The 19,398-nt window shown below is 42.0% G+C and overlaps 1 protein-coding gene across 1 annotated transcript in view; it reads right to left on the minus strand.

Moving 5' to 3' along the window:
- The window catches only part of HORMAD1 (HORMA domain containing 1), a 90,000-nt gene that overhangs the window by 9,641 nt on the left and 60,961 nt on the right, over nucleotides 1–19,398 (minus strand). The window contains exons 11-14 of the mRNA XM_089678957.1: nucleotides 18,262–18,328; nucleotides 10,169–10,236; nucleotides 5,693–5,758; nucleotides 2,643–2,714 (exon numbers count right to left, since the gene is read on the minus strand). Of these exons, the coding sequence (XP_089535083.1) occupies nucleotides 2,643–2,714; nucleotides 5,693–5,758; nucleotides 10,169–10,236; nucleotides 18,262–18,328 (273 nt within the window). The remainder of the gene's footprint in view (nucleotides 1–2,642; nucleotides 2,715–5,692; nucleotides 5,759–10,168; nucleotides 10,237–18,261; nucleotides 18,329–19,398) is intronic.

A 19,398-nucleotide genomic window follows, 5' to 3' on the forward strand; every position in this document is an offset into this window, starting at 1 on the left:
ATCGAGGGAGATTATCAGTGGTCTTGTATGTCTTCCATTTTCTAATTATTGCTCCCACAGTTGATTTGTTCACACCAAGCTGCTTGCCTATTGCACAGGATTACAATTTTGTTTCTGGTGTCCTTCGACAGCTCTTTGGTCTTCACCATAGTGGAGTTTGCAGTGTGACTGTTTGAGGTTGTGGACAGGTGTCTTTTATACTGATAACAAGTTCAAACAGGTGCCATTGATACAGGTAATGAGTGCAGGACAGAGGAGCCTCTTAAAGAAGAAGGTACAGGTCTGTGAGAGACAGAAATCTTGCTTGTTTATAGGTGACCAAATACTTATTTTCCACCATAATTTGCAAATAAATTCTTTCCAAATCAGCCAATGTGATTGTCTGGATTTTTTTTCTCATTTTGTCTCTCATAGTTGAGGTCTACCTATGATGCCAATTACAGGCCTCTCTCATCTTTTTAAGTGGGAGAACTTGCACAATTGGTGGCTGACTAAATACTTTTTTGCCCCACTGTATATGCTTTTCAAACTTCCACAGATCACTTCTACTCTTTTCATTTAAAAACCTGTGGGCCTATATTATGTTTAACCTCTTCATGCCGGCCGAACGCAAATGTGGCCTGGGCCTAGACGCCGAGTGGCCGCACATTTGCGTTCTTTTAAAAAAAGACATATGTGCTGAGAGCGCATGCCCTGCACGCTCCCAGCACACATTTACGGTACTCACGGAAAGGTCCCGATCTCCTCTTGCGATCAGGACCTTTCCCGATCATGAGACCGCCATGACTGTGTGTCACGGCGGTCACATGACCCTAAACCGCCTCCCGGCTTCTGAAACCCTTAAAGGGCCGGGAGACGCCAGCGCGAAGGGGTTAAATGTGACTTCATGACACTGGCTGATATACAGTAGTTTAGCTTTCGAATTGTGTGTTACTCCTATCTGTGAACTTTTCCGGAATGACTAATAAACCTTTAATATACATGTATTGAAAGGGAAAAAAGATGCTGATTCATAGATCTGATGACACCAAGAAACCGCTCTGCAGAGTAATACATGCTTAAATATGGAAAACACATTTTATCAGCTAGCCTTAATAAATGGGGATAGAGCTTAAGGCTAGGTTCACATCTGTGCAGGTGGCGCTGCTGCAGATCCGCACAAAAATCCGTGCAGCCGCACAGAAGAATGCGGACCCGCGGGCGGGTGCCATTAATTCTAATGGCATGCCGCCTGCATTGGAAATCCCAACCATACTGGGAACCAAGGTTCCCTTGCAGGCTGCGTTTTCAGAAGAAGTGCAGGGACTTCTTCCCTGCATCTCCCAGAGCACGGGAGTCCATTTGGTCACATGCCTGATGAAGGGGTCCTGCGAGACTCCGAAACGTTGCCTTGCTGTATTTATGTGATCGTTCATTAAAACCTTTGGACCCATATTGGTGATCATCGGTGTGCTGGTGACATTTTTCCTTGCTGATTTTGTTCGGTTCCAGCCGACAGTCACTGCAGCACCCACTTATACACACAGCCATTTTTAACGCAGGAACATGTGCGTTTGGATTGTACACTTGCATTCAGAAGAAGTGCAGGGACTTCTTCCCTGCATGTCCCAGGGCACGGAAGTCCATTCAAAGGAATGGGCTCTCGTGCCCTCGCAAAACGCGGACTGCAGGAATGCAGATATGTGAACCAGGATTAAGGGATAAGTTCACTCTTGGGAACGTGTTACCTGTTCCACCAGTTTTTAGAATGGAACATGTAACATGTTCCTGATGCTGCAGCCGCTGCCTGCTGCCCCCCCCCAATAGAAGTACAGGGAGGAGTTCCCCGTACTAGCTGTCACTTTTTAAAAACAGTGCGTCAGTGCGCGCCTTCACCCACATCTTCTTCCTGTGCCCCATAGCAAGCCATTTGATATGGGGGCACAAGTGTGTCTGCTCACTCCTGAGCTCTGTGTCTATGGAGCCGCGTTCCATAGACACACACAGCAGAACTTAGCCCTACCCCCACTTCCTCCTCACTGCATTTGATTGACAGCAGCAGTCAATGGCTCCTGCTGCTGTTCGAGTCTCTGTGTAAAGAGGAAGAGAGCGGAGAAGAGAGAGAGCTGGGCACAGCACTGAACCTGTTTTCCCCTTTCTTCCCCTTCACACAGGGGATGGGGAGGACAGAGAAATAGAAAACGTTTTTACCTTTCGTGTCACTTTAATGTAAAAAACCTTGCACTGTCTGTACCCTCTACCCCTCCCTAACACTCTCTCAGTCCAGCACTGTTCTCAGCTGCAAGTCTTTGCCCCCCAATTCCTCATTGCCGTTGGCTCCTGCTGTTGTGCCAGCTCAGGAGAGAGCCCGTATGTCTGCTCCCATAGCAAGCAGTTTGCTATGGGGTCAGACATAGAAGAGGAGGAGCCCAGAGTGCCCATGGGGGACTCCATTAGAGGAGGTTCGGGGCTGCTCTGTGCAATACCATTGCAGAGAGCAGGTAAGTATAACTTTTTTATTATTATAAATAAAAAAAGACTTTACAAACACTTTAAAAAAACACACACAGGATTTATATGAATTATGGCTGTTAATTAACATATTTAAATGAAAGTTTTTGTGCCTGGCGTTCAGCTTTAAAACATAATAATAATAATAATACCTGCTTGCTGGCTTGTCTCTTCTTGCCTGCTCTGGAATTATTGGCCTGGGTTTTCTCATCTGGTGATTGCTTCTAAAAACAAATAAAATCAATACCATCCAATGGATACCTGGCAGCAACGTATGTTATATTAAAACAGACATGTGAATGTGATTTGTCAACAATCCTGTGATGTTTCCAAAACACCTATATTTGTTAAATACCCAAGCTGGTAAGCCTTCACACATAGGGGTTGATTTACTAAAGGCAAAAATACTGGGTTGATTTACTAAAGGCAAATAGACTGTGCACTTTGCAAATCAGTTGCTCTAGAGCAGTGGTTCTCAACCTGTGGGTCGCGACCCCTTTGGGGGTCGAACGACCCTTTCACAGGGGTCCCCTAAGACCATCAGAAAACACATATTTCCGATGTGTAAAGAGCAGCTACTGTGTAGAAAGCAGCTGCTGTGTTGAAAGCAGCTACTCTGTTAAAAGCAGCTACTGTGTTGAAAGCAGCAGTATTGGAGGTAAAACGACACTTCATGAATTATAATTACTGGGTAAATCATTTTATGGTTGGGGGTCACCACAACATGAAGAACTGTATTAAAGGGTCACGGCATTAGGAAGGTTGAGAACCACTGCTCTAGAGCTTAATAAATGTGCAGAAGCTCTGCTAACTTCCATTATCCAACCAGGTGCAAGCAAAAATGCTGTTTTTTATTTTCCTTGCACGTGACTGGGCATTCCTTGCAAAGTGGAGCTTTGTCTAACTTACTAAGTTCTGGAGCAACTGCACTTTGCAAAGTGCACAGTCTACTTGCTTTCATTAAATCAACCCCCCTGGGCACTGCAAGTGCAGTTGCTCTAGATCTTAGGGGAAGCTCTGCTGATTTCTATCATCCAATCACGTGCAATCAAAAATGCTTTTTTATTTTCCTTGCATGCAATTGGGTATTCTTTGCAAATTGAAGTTTACCTCATTTACGAAGCTCTGGAGCAACTGCACTTGCCGAGTGCACAGTATATTTGCCTTTATTAAATCAATCCCAGTGTGTAGCTAAAACTTAAATTCTGTCAGATACGTGAATATTTTTTTCAAAGTAAGTTTTTTAACTCATTCAGCATTTCCAGAGGAGACATTATAACAGTCTTGCCAAAAGGTATAGCTGTGTAATTACAGTTCCCAAGAAAGTTAGAATCTGACAGTAAATTATTCCTTCCCTACCTCTGTTTATCAAGTATGAAAGGTCATCTTGACTCCACCTGGGTGTGCATGCATTGTTGTGAAGAAGAGGAAGCAGTGAAAATGCCTTCTACATAATAAGACTTATTTTACTACAGATCAGATATGCCAAGCAGGAAACAAGGTCATGACAGTATGGGACACAATGGAAGAAATGCAAGGAGATCCAGGATGAAATAAAGACACTGGTGATTGTCTCAGGAAATTTTATTCTCATGCAAAGGCTATTTAAAGTGGAAGTTTCACTGAAAGAAACAGCAAGCAGGCACACATTTATTCCAGAAGAAACATGCACTGCGTCTTTTGCAATAAAATGTACCTACCTACCTACTCACTGTGCATGTGCAGCTCTGCTTACAGTGCCGGACCAGTCCCTGAGAACCTGGATGCCTAGCTCCTGCACTTGCGCAGGCGTGCATTGAGAAAAATAAAATATATACAGTATAAAATAATGTATGAGTGAATACAAAGCTGTTTTAATTTTTGCCCTTCAATCCTCTGTGCCCGGCTGCAGTTCTTCTCTCCCCTTTTCCTGGTCTCACTGGAGACTCAGGCAGCAGTGAGAGCCATTAGCTCCTGCTGCTGTTAGTCAAATCTTGTGAGGAGGGAGCGAGGATGAGAAGCCCTGTGGGTGTTATGGATGCACATAGCCTGGCTCAGCACACGTGCCCCCATAGCACACAGCTTGCTATGGAGTCACATGCAGGACAAGAGCAGCAGAGAGTGCCACCGGGGGAGGGGGGGGGGGACTCCAGATAATGGGCCGCTCTGCAATATGTAAGTATAGCATGTTCATTATTTTAACTAAAATATATCCTTTACAACTGCTGAAGACACAAAATATACCGTCAAAGGGATAAATAATAAAGTATTAGGGCTCATGTACACTGCAGCTGATAAACTGATGTTCAGGAGCTTTTTTGGATATTTTTCAGCAGCCCCTGAACTCTCCCTAATGTTCTCCTAGGTGTCCATGCACACATAGTCGTTTACAGGCAGTTGAGTTTACAGTCGTTTTTTTGAATGCACCAAACTTGCATTCAGGAGTAGATTTTACCAGCGTTTCAAACGCTTGTAAAGGCGTGTGTAAATGTGTGTAAACGCAGTTAACCGCGTTTAGAAGCGTTTTTTAACTGTTCCATGTCCAGATGCCGTCCAGAGCCTTTTTTCATCATCAGAAATGCATACAAAGCATTTTCCATGTATTCCAATGGACCCGGTACACCAGCGCAGTCAGTTCCAGGTTTTGCGTAAAGGAAAAACTTGTAGAACGTGCCGCATTATGCTCATGATGGGATCCATAGTGAATACAACCAGAAAAGACAGGTCATCTCAACACATACTGCTCTCTGCTTCTGCTCTCTCTATTTGTCACAAAATGTCTTAAATAGCAATTTTTTTTACAGTTTTTCAGTGCATTTGGGAAGGTCTCCTGAGGTTATCTTTTAAAAACGCTTCTAAACGCAAATGCACATAAACGCGGTATGCAAACGCGGCTAAACTAACGTTTTTTAACCTACGTTTTCCAGCAGTCAGTTTCCATCGTTCAGAAGAGTTTTCCAAACGCCCCGTGTACATGAGCCCTAAGGGTGATGAACACTATCTTGGCATAAATAATGGAGAAGACAGTATAATGTAAAGAATGCCAACCAATGAAAGCTTCACTGCCTGCTTACAAAATGCCCAAAAACATGTGAAACCTGTACCACAAAATGTACAATGCATAACATGAATTTACCAAACACGATGTCCTAATTTCTAGTAATTACAAATACTTAGAAATACTTTGCATTGCTAATGTCCTAATACAGCTGACTATACAAACCTTTGCTGAAATGATCCGTCCACTTCTGGTTCTGCGCTCACTAGTAATAGAGCTAGTTTTTGCAGGCTAGAACAAAAAAATTACTTACTTCAGAGTATATACAATTAACAATGATAATGAAATATATCTTGATTGTTCATTGATTTATATTTTAGGTAAAATGGACCTTTTTGTTTTTTATCCGGGGGGGGGGAAATACAGATTAAATACTGAAGCATCCAGTGCATTTAGCTGCATCTATTATAATCATACATCCAGCAGCATTTACCCCTGGTTCACATATATGTGGGTGTGCAGGCCGTGTTTAGTGCAGGCACTAGAGCACATTCATTTGGCTCTAGTGACACGCAGGGAAGAAGTCCCTGCACGTCTTCTGAAAACGCAGCCCGCACGGGAACCTCAGTTCACAGTGCGGTTGCGTTTTCCAGTGTGGGCGGCGTGCCATTAGAACTAATGGCACCAGCCCACGGGTCCGCATTCCTCTGTGCGGGTGGTGCGGCTGCACGGATTTTCGTGTGGATCTGCAGCCGCACCACCCGCACAGATGTGAACCTAGCCTTACAGAGTCTCTTTAACCACTTGCCTTCCTGAGGATTTACCCCCCTTCCTAACTAGGCCTTTTTTTGCTATTCAGCGCTGCACTATTTCAACTGATAATTGCGCGGTCATGCAATTCTGTACCCAAACAAAATTTACATCCTTTTTTTCACACAAATAGAGCTTTCTTTCGGTTATATTTGATCACCTGTGTGCTTTTTATTTTTTGCGCTATAAACAAAAAAAGATTGAAAATTTTGAAAAAAAACTAGATTTTTTTACTTTCAGCTATAAAAAATATATCATAAACTCAAAGTTAGTCATAAATTTAGGCCAAAATGTATTCTGCTCCATTTTTTGGTATAAAAAAATCCCAATAAGTGTATATTGATTGCTTTGTGTGAAAGTTCTAGCGTCTACAAACTATGGTATAGATACTGCAATTTACGCCATTTTTTGCTATACAGCGCTGCGCTAGTTTAATTGACAATTGTGCAGTCATGCAATGCTGTATATACATGAAATGTGTGTACTTTTTTTCACACAAACAGAGCTTTCTTTCGGTGGTATTTGATTACCTGTGCACTGTTTATTTTTTGTGCTATAAACGAAAATTTTGAAAAAAAAATATATTTTCTCATTTCTGTCATAAAAAATATCCAAAAACTCAAATTTCGTCATAAATTTAGGCAAAAATTTATTCTGCTACATGTTTTTGGTTAAAAAAAATCCCAATAAGTGTATATTGATTGCTTCGTGTGAAAGTTATAGCGTCTACAAACTATGGTATAGGTCAGCGTTTCTCAACCTTTTTTCAGTCAAGGCACCCTTTAAAATTATGGATAGTCCCGAGGCACCCCATTCTACAATGTGAAAAACGATTCCAATAGTTTTATATAACACAGCAACATCCACACATGGAGGACATCCAACATTAGAGGGGATTTGTTCTTTCAAAGCAAATACACTTCTGCACACTGGTACTGACTAGTATTCCAATGTTTCTCTTCTCCCTCAGTTTTTCTCCATCACTGAGCTAATGTGACCCCAGCACTGACGGATAGAGGCAGGGGAGGGTCAAACTAGGATGCTGTAAAGGCAGCTGACATCCTCCTTATGAACTGATGATGTCATTGGTTGTCAGGACGCCTGCGGCTAGAAGGTCGTGGTGCACAATGAAAACCTGTGACTTTGTATAACTAAAAGGCGGGCTTGTTGCACCTGCTGGCTTGTATACAAGTTTGGGGCAATTTTTAGACATTTTGCCAAAGCACCCCTGAAGAAACCTCAAGGCACCCCAGGACGCCTGTGCACCTTGGTTGAGAAAGGCTGGTATAGATAATGGAGTTTACACAGCTTTTACTTTCTGACTGCCCATCACATTTCTTTAGGTGCTAAAATACCAGGACAGTACAAACACCCCCAAATGACACCTTTTCAGAAAGTAGACATCCTAAGCTATCTGCTGAGAGGCATATTGAGTCCATGGAAGATTTATTTTTTTCCCACAAGTTTTTGGACATCAATCACGGGACCCGGTGATTGACAGCCGCAACCTCAAATGGTGGTGCAGGTATGGCACGCGCGCCCCCTACCCATAGATGCATAATCACGTATATATATGTGATTTTGCGCACCTGTGCCACCCTGTAGCAGCATTTCTGATATAGGGCGATCGGGAAAAGGTTAAAGTCTCCTGACTCACTTATACTCCTCTTCACAGCACTTCCCAGCCACTCCTTCCTTCATCGCAGCTTCATTAGATTACCCAGTAATCTACCCCTTTGTGGGATCTTGCATAGATGTAGTTGCAGACAGGTTGTCAACAGTGTGGGTTTTGCTACAATAGTAAGGTATAGTAGCTGGCTTGCCCAGGCTGGTGATAGCGTTAACTTCCACGACCTCAGTTCCTAGGCGTTTTGGTCTTGGGCCAGCCTTTAACATCGTGTGATACATAAAGAGGGGAAAGGTCCGGTTCGGTGGTTGGCTGGTGTGAGAGCTTGAGAGCGAGAGTCAAGGAGCCAAGGAGTTGGAGAACCAGCATGTGACCCTACGAGATTCCAGGGTTCCAGTAGACACTACCAGCAGTTGGAAATCACCAATCATGGACTAACACCTGTAAAAGTATGCCTGGGCAGCGAGCTCCGTTAGTTAGTTTAGGTCTGGACGTTGTTACGCCTGTCCTTTGTTCTGCCATGAACAGTTCAGTAAAAGTTATCAAACTGTCTCAAGCATGGTGTGAAGTAGATCAAAGGGGTGCATGGTGGTTTCTGGCTTATGCAAGAACTCAGCAAAGCACATGTGGGGTAAGAAGCAAAGCCCCTACTAAAGGGTTTAACTCGGCAAAACAAGTGGAGGAGGAATGCAGTTGCTATGGGTAACCAGGGTTGGCATACTGGCTTCCTTCTTAGTGGTTGGTTCACCAAGGCAACTGGTACAAGAGAGCAGCAAGAGTTCACTACGTGCACCCCCCATTCTGTTACTGGGAGCAAGGTGGCAGAGGAACGCTGTACGGGTGGAGGGGGCCTAGGCTCAGCGCTGTCCCGCCTAAATGAAAACACTTGGCAGCAGGGTATGTAGTGATACGGGACAGCACTTTCACAGAGGAACTGTATATTCAACTACTGCGCACAGTGAATGGCTCATTGCTAAGTCGGGGTATTTCCACAATGTTTGACTTTCAAATGAACGCAGCCCCACCTGATCCGGGTCATTGATGACAATGAACACAAGAAAGGTACCACAAATGCCTCTTTAGCTTGCAAGTGATGTCCAGCTCATACAGCTTCCTCTAATGGTGTGGTAATGAAGCTGCACTGCTCCTGACTTCAGATCAGAGTTACCACCCTCACCTAGGCTGTGCCTGCTCCTACTACTGGGACTTTAGACTGTAATATAGGAGCCTTTTGTAATTCAAAAGGTCAGACCGCACTGAACTGACATTTCAGCTATGGGTGCAGTCTAAATCAAACATCAGTTCCTTGAAATGGTCCTAAAGCAATCCTATGCATTATGGTAGAAAAATTACCCACTACCTGTTTACACCCCCCACTGTCCCTAAATACTCACCTGCCTCCCTTCACCAATCCAACACTGTCCACGACTGCATCACTGCTCTGAACTAAAGATCAGAGTTCATAGAAGAGGCCCACAGAACCTTCAAGATTTGAAGACTGTTTGTGTGGAAGCACGGGCCAAAATCACACCTGAGCAATGCATGCAACTAATTTCTCCATACAAGAGGCGTCTTGAAGCTGTCATTGCCAACAAAGGATTTTGTACGAAGTTTAAATAAATTTCAGTTAGCGTGTTCAATACTTTTTCCCTGTCTCATTCCATTTTATTACACATAACTTAATTTATGAACTTATTTGTTTTGGTTTTTTTTGGTATGTATAGATTGCATGGGTTGTTACAGATATGTGGCGAAAATTTCATGTCAATAGCACCTTTAGCAATGTATTTACCTAGAAAAATGGTGATGTGTTCAATACTTAGTTTGCCCGCTGTATGTGCTGTATCTTAGTGCAGGCTTCTGGGAAAATCAGTGAGCCAATCACACAAGCAGGAAATGAAAAGTTTTGGGGGGACGTTCAGTACATCATCTTTGTACAGAACACCTCCAGGTTGCCATATTGCATTTTACAGGAAATTACAGAGCTGCAGATTGAGAAGGAAAGCTAATTTTTTAATAACGTTACATTACAATATGGCTTGTGTCGCAATTGTATTTATTTGCAAAATTTATTTTCCCATAAAGGTGGAGTTACCCTTTAATTATGACTTGTCATCTGATTAGGCATCTTGTGCCTTCAGTATCTTTGCCCCGCTCCCTAAAAATCTGCAAACACCTATTCATTTACCAGCCAGCCTCTCCTTGTCATAAGTACACATAAATACAACATGTTTTATAGAGCAGAAAATATTGTCAGACAGTACCTGCAAGGGCTGATTAATTCTATGATCAGTTTTCATCATTTCATCCTCCTGAGAACCGAGACTGAGATCTGAAAATAGGATCAGCAATGTTAAACATCAAAATAACATCTGCTAGGAGACTCACTGGCTTGTGTTTTTCTGTTTAAGAATAGAAAAATTGACAACTATTACCAAAAAGGAAAGGCCAGGGTTTGAATATGTAGAAGTCATTTACAAGAGGAAACTGACACACTATAATTTTTCTGCTATGTCAATAAATAGGTGCAAAAGCATTTTAATTGATAAAGCCGGCTATACAGTAGTAGAAATTCATTTGACAAATTTGGTTGTAAGAACGTTTGTTTTTCTAATCATTAGTGGGTCAAATTGATGTTCATTTTCAACCAACGAGAAAATTCGAAGGAGCGGGATGGAAAATGTTTTTCAAATGTACAGTATGAACTCCTAACAGTGTATGTGTTTTTCAATCAGTAAAGACCATTCATTCCATTTCGTTTTCATTTCATTTTAAAATGAACGCCATTCGAATGCAATTAGAATGTTCGTACAAATGTTCGTTAGAAATTCTACTAGTGTATACCCAGCTTAGGTTTTCACTGATTTATATTTTTATTGAACTCACTGTAAAATCCTTTTCTTGGAGTCCACTGAGGAATACAGGCAACTCTAAGGGTTACACTACAGCACGGGATAACCCCACCTAGAACCATCATACCTCAGTTTTGTAGCTAAGTAAAACCAAAAACATGAAAATAAACATAGATGGGTGGGACCTGTATGTAGGCAGGTGCAGTCTGTTTTTGCCACTGTAGGTGGCATTCAACCAGAGCAGTACTGCAGCTAGAGAGGAAGTCCAGAGAAACCTTGTTTCTCTATGGTTTCCTCTGTCCCCTGGGGCAGCATTCCAGTTGGCTGCACTGCATCCAGGTGACCCTGATGACCATCTTGGGTCAAGCAAAGTCTCTTTAAGTCCCTGCCCCTAGGTTTAGGAGTGCATTTGCGAAGTGGCTAGTGTAGGGAGAGATCACCCGCCTGCCGGGGACAACACTAGCGTGGGAAAGGTTCCAGAAGAGTAGGGAAAGCGTAGGCCCTACGTCTACACTTCCACAAGCTCCCTCTTGGGTTGGACCGGCCATGTCGCACTCCACCTCCCTCAGCAGGCGCTGCCTTCAGCTCAGGCCTACTACCAATGTCCTTCCGCTGCATTGACTGTAAATCCTGGACAGACATTCTCCCCGCCGAGTTGTTATGACTGATCTCCAATTTCTACAATACATTGGTTTCTGCATCCCGAGCCTCAGTGTCGTTACTGCCGCTGCACCACGTGCCACCTAACCCACATGTATCTTCATGAACTCTGAGTAAAGGATTTTACAGGGAGTATAGAAATGATATCTTCATTCTCGTCCTTTGAGGGACACAAGAATTTTTATACTGTTGGGACATCCAAAAGCAGTCCAACAGAGGGTGGGCAACATAGCACCCAGTAATATAAAATAGTTAAACTGCGCAAATACCCCACCCTAATTGTGTACAAAGCAGCAAACACGCCAAGAGGATATCCCCTCTAAATCACAAATTAAATAAAAAACTTGTCTTGCGCTAAATTAAATATAAATACCTCAAAAAATTTATGAATATTATACAAATAATATATGTCCAATAGAGGATAAGCAAGAAAGTGCTCAAGAGTGAACCATTGCCACAAAACAAATAAATTAAATAAAGATAAATAAAACAGTCCTTATAGAGTGTATAGAACAGGCTCCTTTTTTCTGTGATAAATGATGAAAAATCTTCCCTCCAATATAACCACTAATGTGAATTTGCACCAGCATGATGTCAAGTTGGAAGCTTACCAGATCCTTTGACCCCTTAATTATAGGGGGTCAATACACACTCAATATATATAATCCCGTCCAGGCTTATGTGTCTCAGATCGGATCATGTGCACCACCCAAGGCTCCTCAGGCCGTCCCGATGTTATGGGGTCAACATATACTCATATAAAAATAAAGAGGTTCCTCTCATAGTGCAGTAAGTTAAGGCTAATTTATTTAGAAAACGAAAATGCACTTACAAGCTTAAAAACATCAATCAGCATAAACAAGCTAAAATGGCGATCCTTATGCAATGACGTCAGAAGGGTGGCTCCGGCCAACGCGTTTCGTCATAACCACACGTCTTCTAGGGCTAGGAGACCGCCCTCTGCCATCGCGCTTATATAAGTAACAACCAAACCTCAATTTGGAATAAATTGGGCTCCATCTTAATTCCAAATACCGGAAATGAGCACACATCCGGAAAAAAGGGAAGCTGCGCGAGTAGGAAACACCCAAGCCTCTCTATTACATCCATGTAAAGGATTTTACAAGGCGTATATTTTATTTATTATTTATTTTAGTTACTTATATAGCGCCGTCAATTTATGCAGCGCTTTACACATATATATTGTACATTCACATCAGTCCCTAACCCTCAAGGGGTGTACAATCTAAGGTCCCTAACTCACATTCATACATACACATATTACGGCAATTTAGACAGGATCCAATTACCTACCAGCATTTCTTTGGAGTGTGGGAGGAAACCAGAGTACCTGGGGGAAACCCACACAGGCACAGGGAGAACATGCAAACTCCAGGCAGGTGGTGCGGTGGTTGGGATTTGAACCAACGACCATAGTACTGCCAGTTGGAAGTGCTAACCATTTAGCCACTGTGCTGCCCAGTATAAAAATGATATCTTCATTCTCATCCATTGAGCGACACAGGAATTGTTAGACTGCCGGGACATCCAAAAGCAGTCCAACAGAGGGTGGGCTACATAGCAACTACCACTAACATATGCAAAGAAATAACAGAAAACTGGGGATTGCCTGCAGCTCAAACCTCCCACTAGAGGGACTCACGGCTCGAAGCTGGCATCAGAGGAGACCTAAATATCAGCCTGGTAGTACAGAAGACCAACAGGTAGCCTTGCAAACCTGGAAAGGATGCTTGATGTCTAAGAGGTCAAGAAACACTAGATCTAGTAAAGTATGCCATGACTAGTAAAGGTAGAACCCGATCCTAAAGACCGTAATGGTCAACTTGAATTACCTAGAGATGGTAAAATGAAAAGCTGAAGTATCCTTATGAAGCCCATACAAAAAGAATCAGACATCCTGAAGAAGCAGGTTGGCGGTGGAGAGATAGATACTCACAGCATGAAACACGGTAGGGAATATTCCCTTTGGTAATAGCAGGATAGAACAATGTCCTGGTTGAAGTGAAAGACAGAACCCTCTTATACAAGAAAGAAGTCCTGGACTAGACCACCACCTTGACACTCTGCAAAACAAGAGGGTTTTTTTTTGCAGAATAAGGCCACCAGACACTCGCCTTCCTGAGGTGATGGTTACAAGAAACACCAGCTGTGCTCAATCTTTTTATTTTATTATAAATGCATTACTGCACTCTGAACATTGCACATAATTTTATTAAAGCAGCCCTGTTATTTCCTAAATGTTTCTAAATGTAAGCTTATAAACAGAAATGAGATATTATCAGGTGGCTAGCTTAATAGAAGGTGGCTGGAATAAACCCCGGGAACCCATGAACATAACAGGAGTGGGACGTAGTGTGAATATAAAGCCTTCCTGCAAATTTTAATTGAATACTACCACGGCATCCCACAGTTCACTGTACCTCAGCCATCTATAGAGAGGCAACTACATTGCACTACAGGATGCACAGAAAGTGTAATGCAGATCAGACTTACATGAATGCCAATGCCACTAGGGTCTGGTTCAACAGGTTTTGAGCTTGTGTCATTGGCATCAGTCTAAGATCATCAAGAATTCACTGATCGGTGTACCTGACCTGTTGTTGATTTCCTTCTGACCTGCATTTAATGTGCTTCAAGTGGGTTATACTTTTCCATAGACTTATATGTGGATGCAAAAACATCCTGTAGCTGCACTGACAGCGGGTGCTCTTTAAGTGGATAAAAAAGTAAAATATAATTAAACGATAGTTTAAAAAAATGTAATGACCCCCTGCCCACACACATGCACATAAATACACATACACAGTCAGAATGAACTCACACAAACATCTATTGCACAATAGATAGCCTTAAAGCTAGCCATAGACAGATCGAAACTTGTCCGGTTCAGTAAGGACCGGACGAATTTCGATCTATCTATGGCAAAGCTGGTTGTACTGAGGTTGATCTAGCAATCAACTTCAGTACAACCAGTCAGTCAGGTTCTTTTTTTTTTTTTTTAAGATAATCCACTCATACTGCTTTTTTCTTTTTTCTCTCTTCTTCTTTTTCCCTTCCTTTTTCTACCCTGACCTTTATTTCCTGCTATTCCACCAACCATATGCCTTGCAGTGAAGGACTGGACATATTACTGGCTGTCTGGTGCATCTAGATGACCCCGAAAGACATGTAATTTGCATCAACAACTTATATTCAGACTGCAATTATTTGAAGACATACTGGGGTTTATTTACTAAAGCTGGAGAGTCCAAAATCAGACTCCCTTCTGCATAGAAACCAATCAGCTTCTAACCTCAGCTTGTTCAATGAAGCTTTGGCAATGAAACCTGGAAGCTGATTGGTTTCTATGCAGAAGGGAGTCTGATTTTGGACTCTCCAGCTTTAGTAAATAAACCCCACTGTATCTTTGCAGCCAGTCGTATTCTCTGTTATTACATCCTTTTCTACATGTACACTCACCGGCTACTATATTACGTACACCTGTTCAGTTGCTTGGTAACACAAATTGCTAATCAGCCAATCACATGGTAGCAACTCAATGCATTTAGGCATCTAGACGTGGTGAAGACGACTTGCTGAAGTTCAAATTGAGCATCAGAATGGGGAAGAAAGGGGATTTAAGTGACTTTGAACGTGTCATGGTTGTTGGTGCCATATGGGCTGGTCTGAGTATTTAAAAAAAACTGCTGATCTACTGGGATTTTAATGCACAACCATCTCTAGGGTTTACAGAGAATGGTATGAAAACAAGAAAATATCCAGTGAGTGGCAGCTGTGTGGACGAAAATGCCTTGTTGATGTCAGAGGTCAGAGGAGAATGGGCAGACTGGTTTGAGGTGATAGAAAGGCAACAGCAGCTCAAATAACCACTCGTTACAACCAAGATATGCAGAATACCATCTCTGAATGCACAACGCGTCGAACCCTGAAGAAGAGGGGCTACAACAGCAGAAGACGATACCGCCTGTCAGCTAAGAACAGGAAACGAAGGCTACAATTCACACATGTTCACGAAAATTGGACAATAGAAGATTAGAAAAATGTTGCCTAGTCTGATGAATCTCCATTTCAGCTGCAACATTCATGGTAGGGTTAAAATTTGGTGTAAACAACATGAAAGCATGGATCCATCCTGTCTTGTATCAATGGTTCAGGCTGGTGGTGGTGGTCGTGGTGGTGGTGGTGTGGGGGAGATTTTCTTGGCACACTTTGGACCCCTTAGTACCAATTCAGCATTGTTTAAACCCCACGGCCTACCTGAGTATTGTTGCTGACCATGTCCATCCCTGAGGGTGTACTTATCTTCTGATGGCCCCTTCCAGCAGGATAATGCTCCATGTCACAAAGCTCAAATCATCTCAAACTGGTTTCTTGAACATGACAATGAATTCACTGTACTCCAATGGCCTCCACAGTCATCAGATCTCAGTCCAATAGAGCACCTTTGGGATGTGCTGGACTGGGACATTCGCATCATGGATGTGCAGCCGACAAATCTGCAGCAACTGCGTGATGCTATCATGTCAATATGGAGCAAAATCTCTGAGGAATGTTCCCAACACCTTGTATCTATGTCGAAAAGCATTAAGGCAGTTATTAAGGCAAAAGGGGGTCCAACGTGGTACTAGCTGAGTGTAATAAAGTGGCTGCTGAGTGTATGTTCAAATATTCTGCTGACTTATGCATGCACATGCTTTATTATTGTCATTGTCCTTCTGCAAAAAATTTAAATAAAGATTATTAACCCCTTCCCACCTACAGTACGCATATATGAACTGGATTTTTTCCATGAGGTTGCATGTATGCATATCTGTCTTTATCTTTTTCTATTAGTGCGGTCCCGGGACTCTCGATTCCAGGTCACCTGATCACTGTCATAGCTTCTGATTGGCTATCACAGTGATCAGTCAATGTGCAGGCCACCCCTGTGTTTTCTTTGTCTTTGAATGGAGGGAGAGAGACATTGTATGTCTCTCTCCTTGCAAGGAAAAAGAAAGAAATAAACAAAAGTGTGTAAAAAAAAAATAATAATTTAAATTTAAGAAAAAAAAAAAATGAAAGAAAAAATAGCTAGATCAATCTTTCATCTAGGTCAGTGTCAGGGTTAGTGTTTGGGTCAAGCAAGGGTCAAAGGTCAGGGTCAAAGGTCATGGCCAGTATATTTTGTGCAGACTTTTTTAAATTTTTGAAAATTAGTACAGTGTCAGTTAGGGGTTTATTTACTAAAGCTGGAGAGTGCAAAATCAGGTGCATCTCTGCATAGAAACCAATCAACTTCCAGGTTTTATTGTCAAAGCTTAACTGAACATGCTGAAGCAGAAGTTGATTGGCTACCATACACAGTTGTACCAGATTCTGTGCGAACCAGTTTTAGTAAATCCCCCCATTATTGTCAGTGTGTTTTAGGTAGGATAAAAAAAAAGCGAAATGCAAACCACTGATTCTGGGCTGTACTACGGGTACATACAACAAATTACAAGCACATATGTGGTATCGCTGCGATCGTTAGGAGCAGGAGAATTTATTTTGGGTTGTTCTTTGGTGGCAGGTTGGAAGCAGCAAGAAATATACAGCTACATTTTAAAAAAAAAATATTTTTTAATATTGTGGAACAGTTTTCCTATGATAATTAAAAAAAAAATCAAGAGACATCCGTTACCATTGAGCACCAAAAGAAAGCCCAAGTTGTCCTGAAAAAAACAAGGTATAATCCACTTGGATGCACACAGTAGTTGCGATGATACAGTATGTATGGTTTTGTTAACTGGTTGGCAGCAAAGTGTCTACATGGTTAGCATTTCCGCCTGGCAGTGCTAGGGTCGCTGGTTCAAATCCCAACCACGGCACCAACTGCCTGGAGTTTGCATGTTCTCCCTGTGCCTGCGTGGGTTTGCTGCCACACTCCAAAGACATGCTGCTAGATTAATTTGTCCCTAGTATGTGTATGTATGAATGTGAGTTAGGGACTTTAGATTGTACACCCCTTTGAGGGTTAGGGACTGATGTGAATGTACAATAAAGCACTGCGTAAATTGACAGCGCATATAAGTACCTGAAATAAATACTAACACATGTCATTGTTGCGAAAATGTGTTCAGCAATTTTTTTTTTTACTCTTAGTCACTAAGGGGTTAAAAAAAAAGTTATTGTTGAGTAAGGCTACCTTCACACTGAGGAGTATTTGAAGCTTTTTGCGTTAAAAAAAAGCGCCTGAAAAGCTCAAGAAAAATGATTCCCTGTGTATGTGAATGTACATCTATGTTTTTTTTCACAGAGGCGTTGTGCTTGCAGTGTGGTGTAAAAAGTTCTGCTTGCTGCATCTTTGGGGCATGTTTGGCGCATTAAAAAAATGCCCCAAAAACGCCTCTTCCTATTGAAATCAATGGAAAATGCATGAAAAGCGCCTCAAAAAACGCCTCTGAGAAGCGTTTTTGGTGAAGTTTTTAAGTTACGTGTTCTTTACAAATGCTCAGAAAGCGTAGAACAAGTGCTGTTGTTGCTGTGTTTTTGCCTCGGATCAGTGTGAAAGCTTAGTAAGACGCTGCATAACCAAACTTTAAAATTTGGCCCGGTCACGAAGGTATGTTAGAAGTTACAGATATGTGAACATTTATTTTACTATTTTAGTTAGAGATAAAGAACAGATTTAGAAAAGCACAACAAACAAAGTCCAGCTTCAGCTTTGTTCTAATTTCACATGCCCCGTCTATTTCTTCACCAATAAGATACCCTTTGAAACAGGAGTGAGCAAATACAACTAGATTTACTAATACCAGTTGAGCAGTGATAGCCCGTATATATCCAACCTGTGCCACATTTCTTACCTTCCACACTAAAAGATGAAACGTCCTTCTTCTGTACATCAGCCTGATGATAACGCAGCGGCTCATCCTTCATAAAGGTAAATAGAAAAGAAAACCGTTTATTCTTCCTGCAACAGATTTCATTTCTGCCTATTGATTTTGCTTTTTGTGTAGTAGAACGGAATGAGCTTCAGAAATCTAACTGCCAGACAGCACCAGGAAGATAATAACTAGGTTTCAGCATTTACGAGGTAAATCACAGAAATGCGGCTTTCAATATATGTGCATCTCAGTTCAAATAGAATGGATAAATTCAGTGCATTATTAAACATAAGACTGCATAGAACGTCTGATTACATTAAATAAGCAGCAACAAAGGAATAGTATTTGTTCAACTGCAATGTAAGAATAAGTAAAAGGCAGCATTTAGCGTCATGTTTACTGTTGTATAGATTATGTTCTGTTTCTACTAAGAATAGATCATACCCATAATACAGCATTCGGAATATCTGAAGGATGTACAATTTACGTTACTTCCATGCTTAAAGTCCACCTACAGCCTAATATCCAATCTCACCTGGTCTTCTAGCCATCCCGATCCTTGAAATCAGGGAATGTTGACCTAACTCCAACCAAAACTTTTTTCCCACTTCCTGTAGCAGGCTAAGCTGACCTGTAGAAGTGGCAGTTATAGAGTTTGGGCCAAACCATATGCTACTACCAGGGGTGCTTACAATGATCACCTTTGATTTATAGGGTAAAAGCAGGGATGCTGAACCTTTTGAAATTATTTGGTAACTGGTCACAGGCCACAATGAAATTAAATGGTCCAGAATTTCATATTTTTTATTTTGAACAGAATAATGAACATTTTCCTCCTGCAGCTGCTGAATGTCAGTGGGAGTGAGAGGAGGAGAAGCCAGATTTCAGCAGTTGCAAGGGGAGAATGGAGAGGATCAGATCATGTTTATGCCACCCCTGCTGCCCCTCCTGTCCAAGTGTAAAAGAGAATGTGACAGGGAAGCCACACAGGCCCCCTGGAGTGAAACCTGATACAACTTCAGTGTTTTGGAGGAGAAAGGATTGTGGTAAAAACACATCTCAAGTATGGGGTTTTACCACCCCCCAAACTGCAAATGTAAATGAGCCCTTACCGTC

The sequence above is a fragment of the Staurois parvus genome, unplaced genomic scaffold (assembly GCF_062004578.1).
Source record: "Staurois parvus isolate SC_StPar_1 unplaced genomic scaffold, SC_StPar_1.0 ptg000213l, whole genome shotgun sequence".
NCBI classification, from domain to species: domain Eukaryota; kingdom Metazoa; phylum Chordata; class Amphibia; order Anura; family Ranidae; genus Staurois; species Staurois parvus.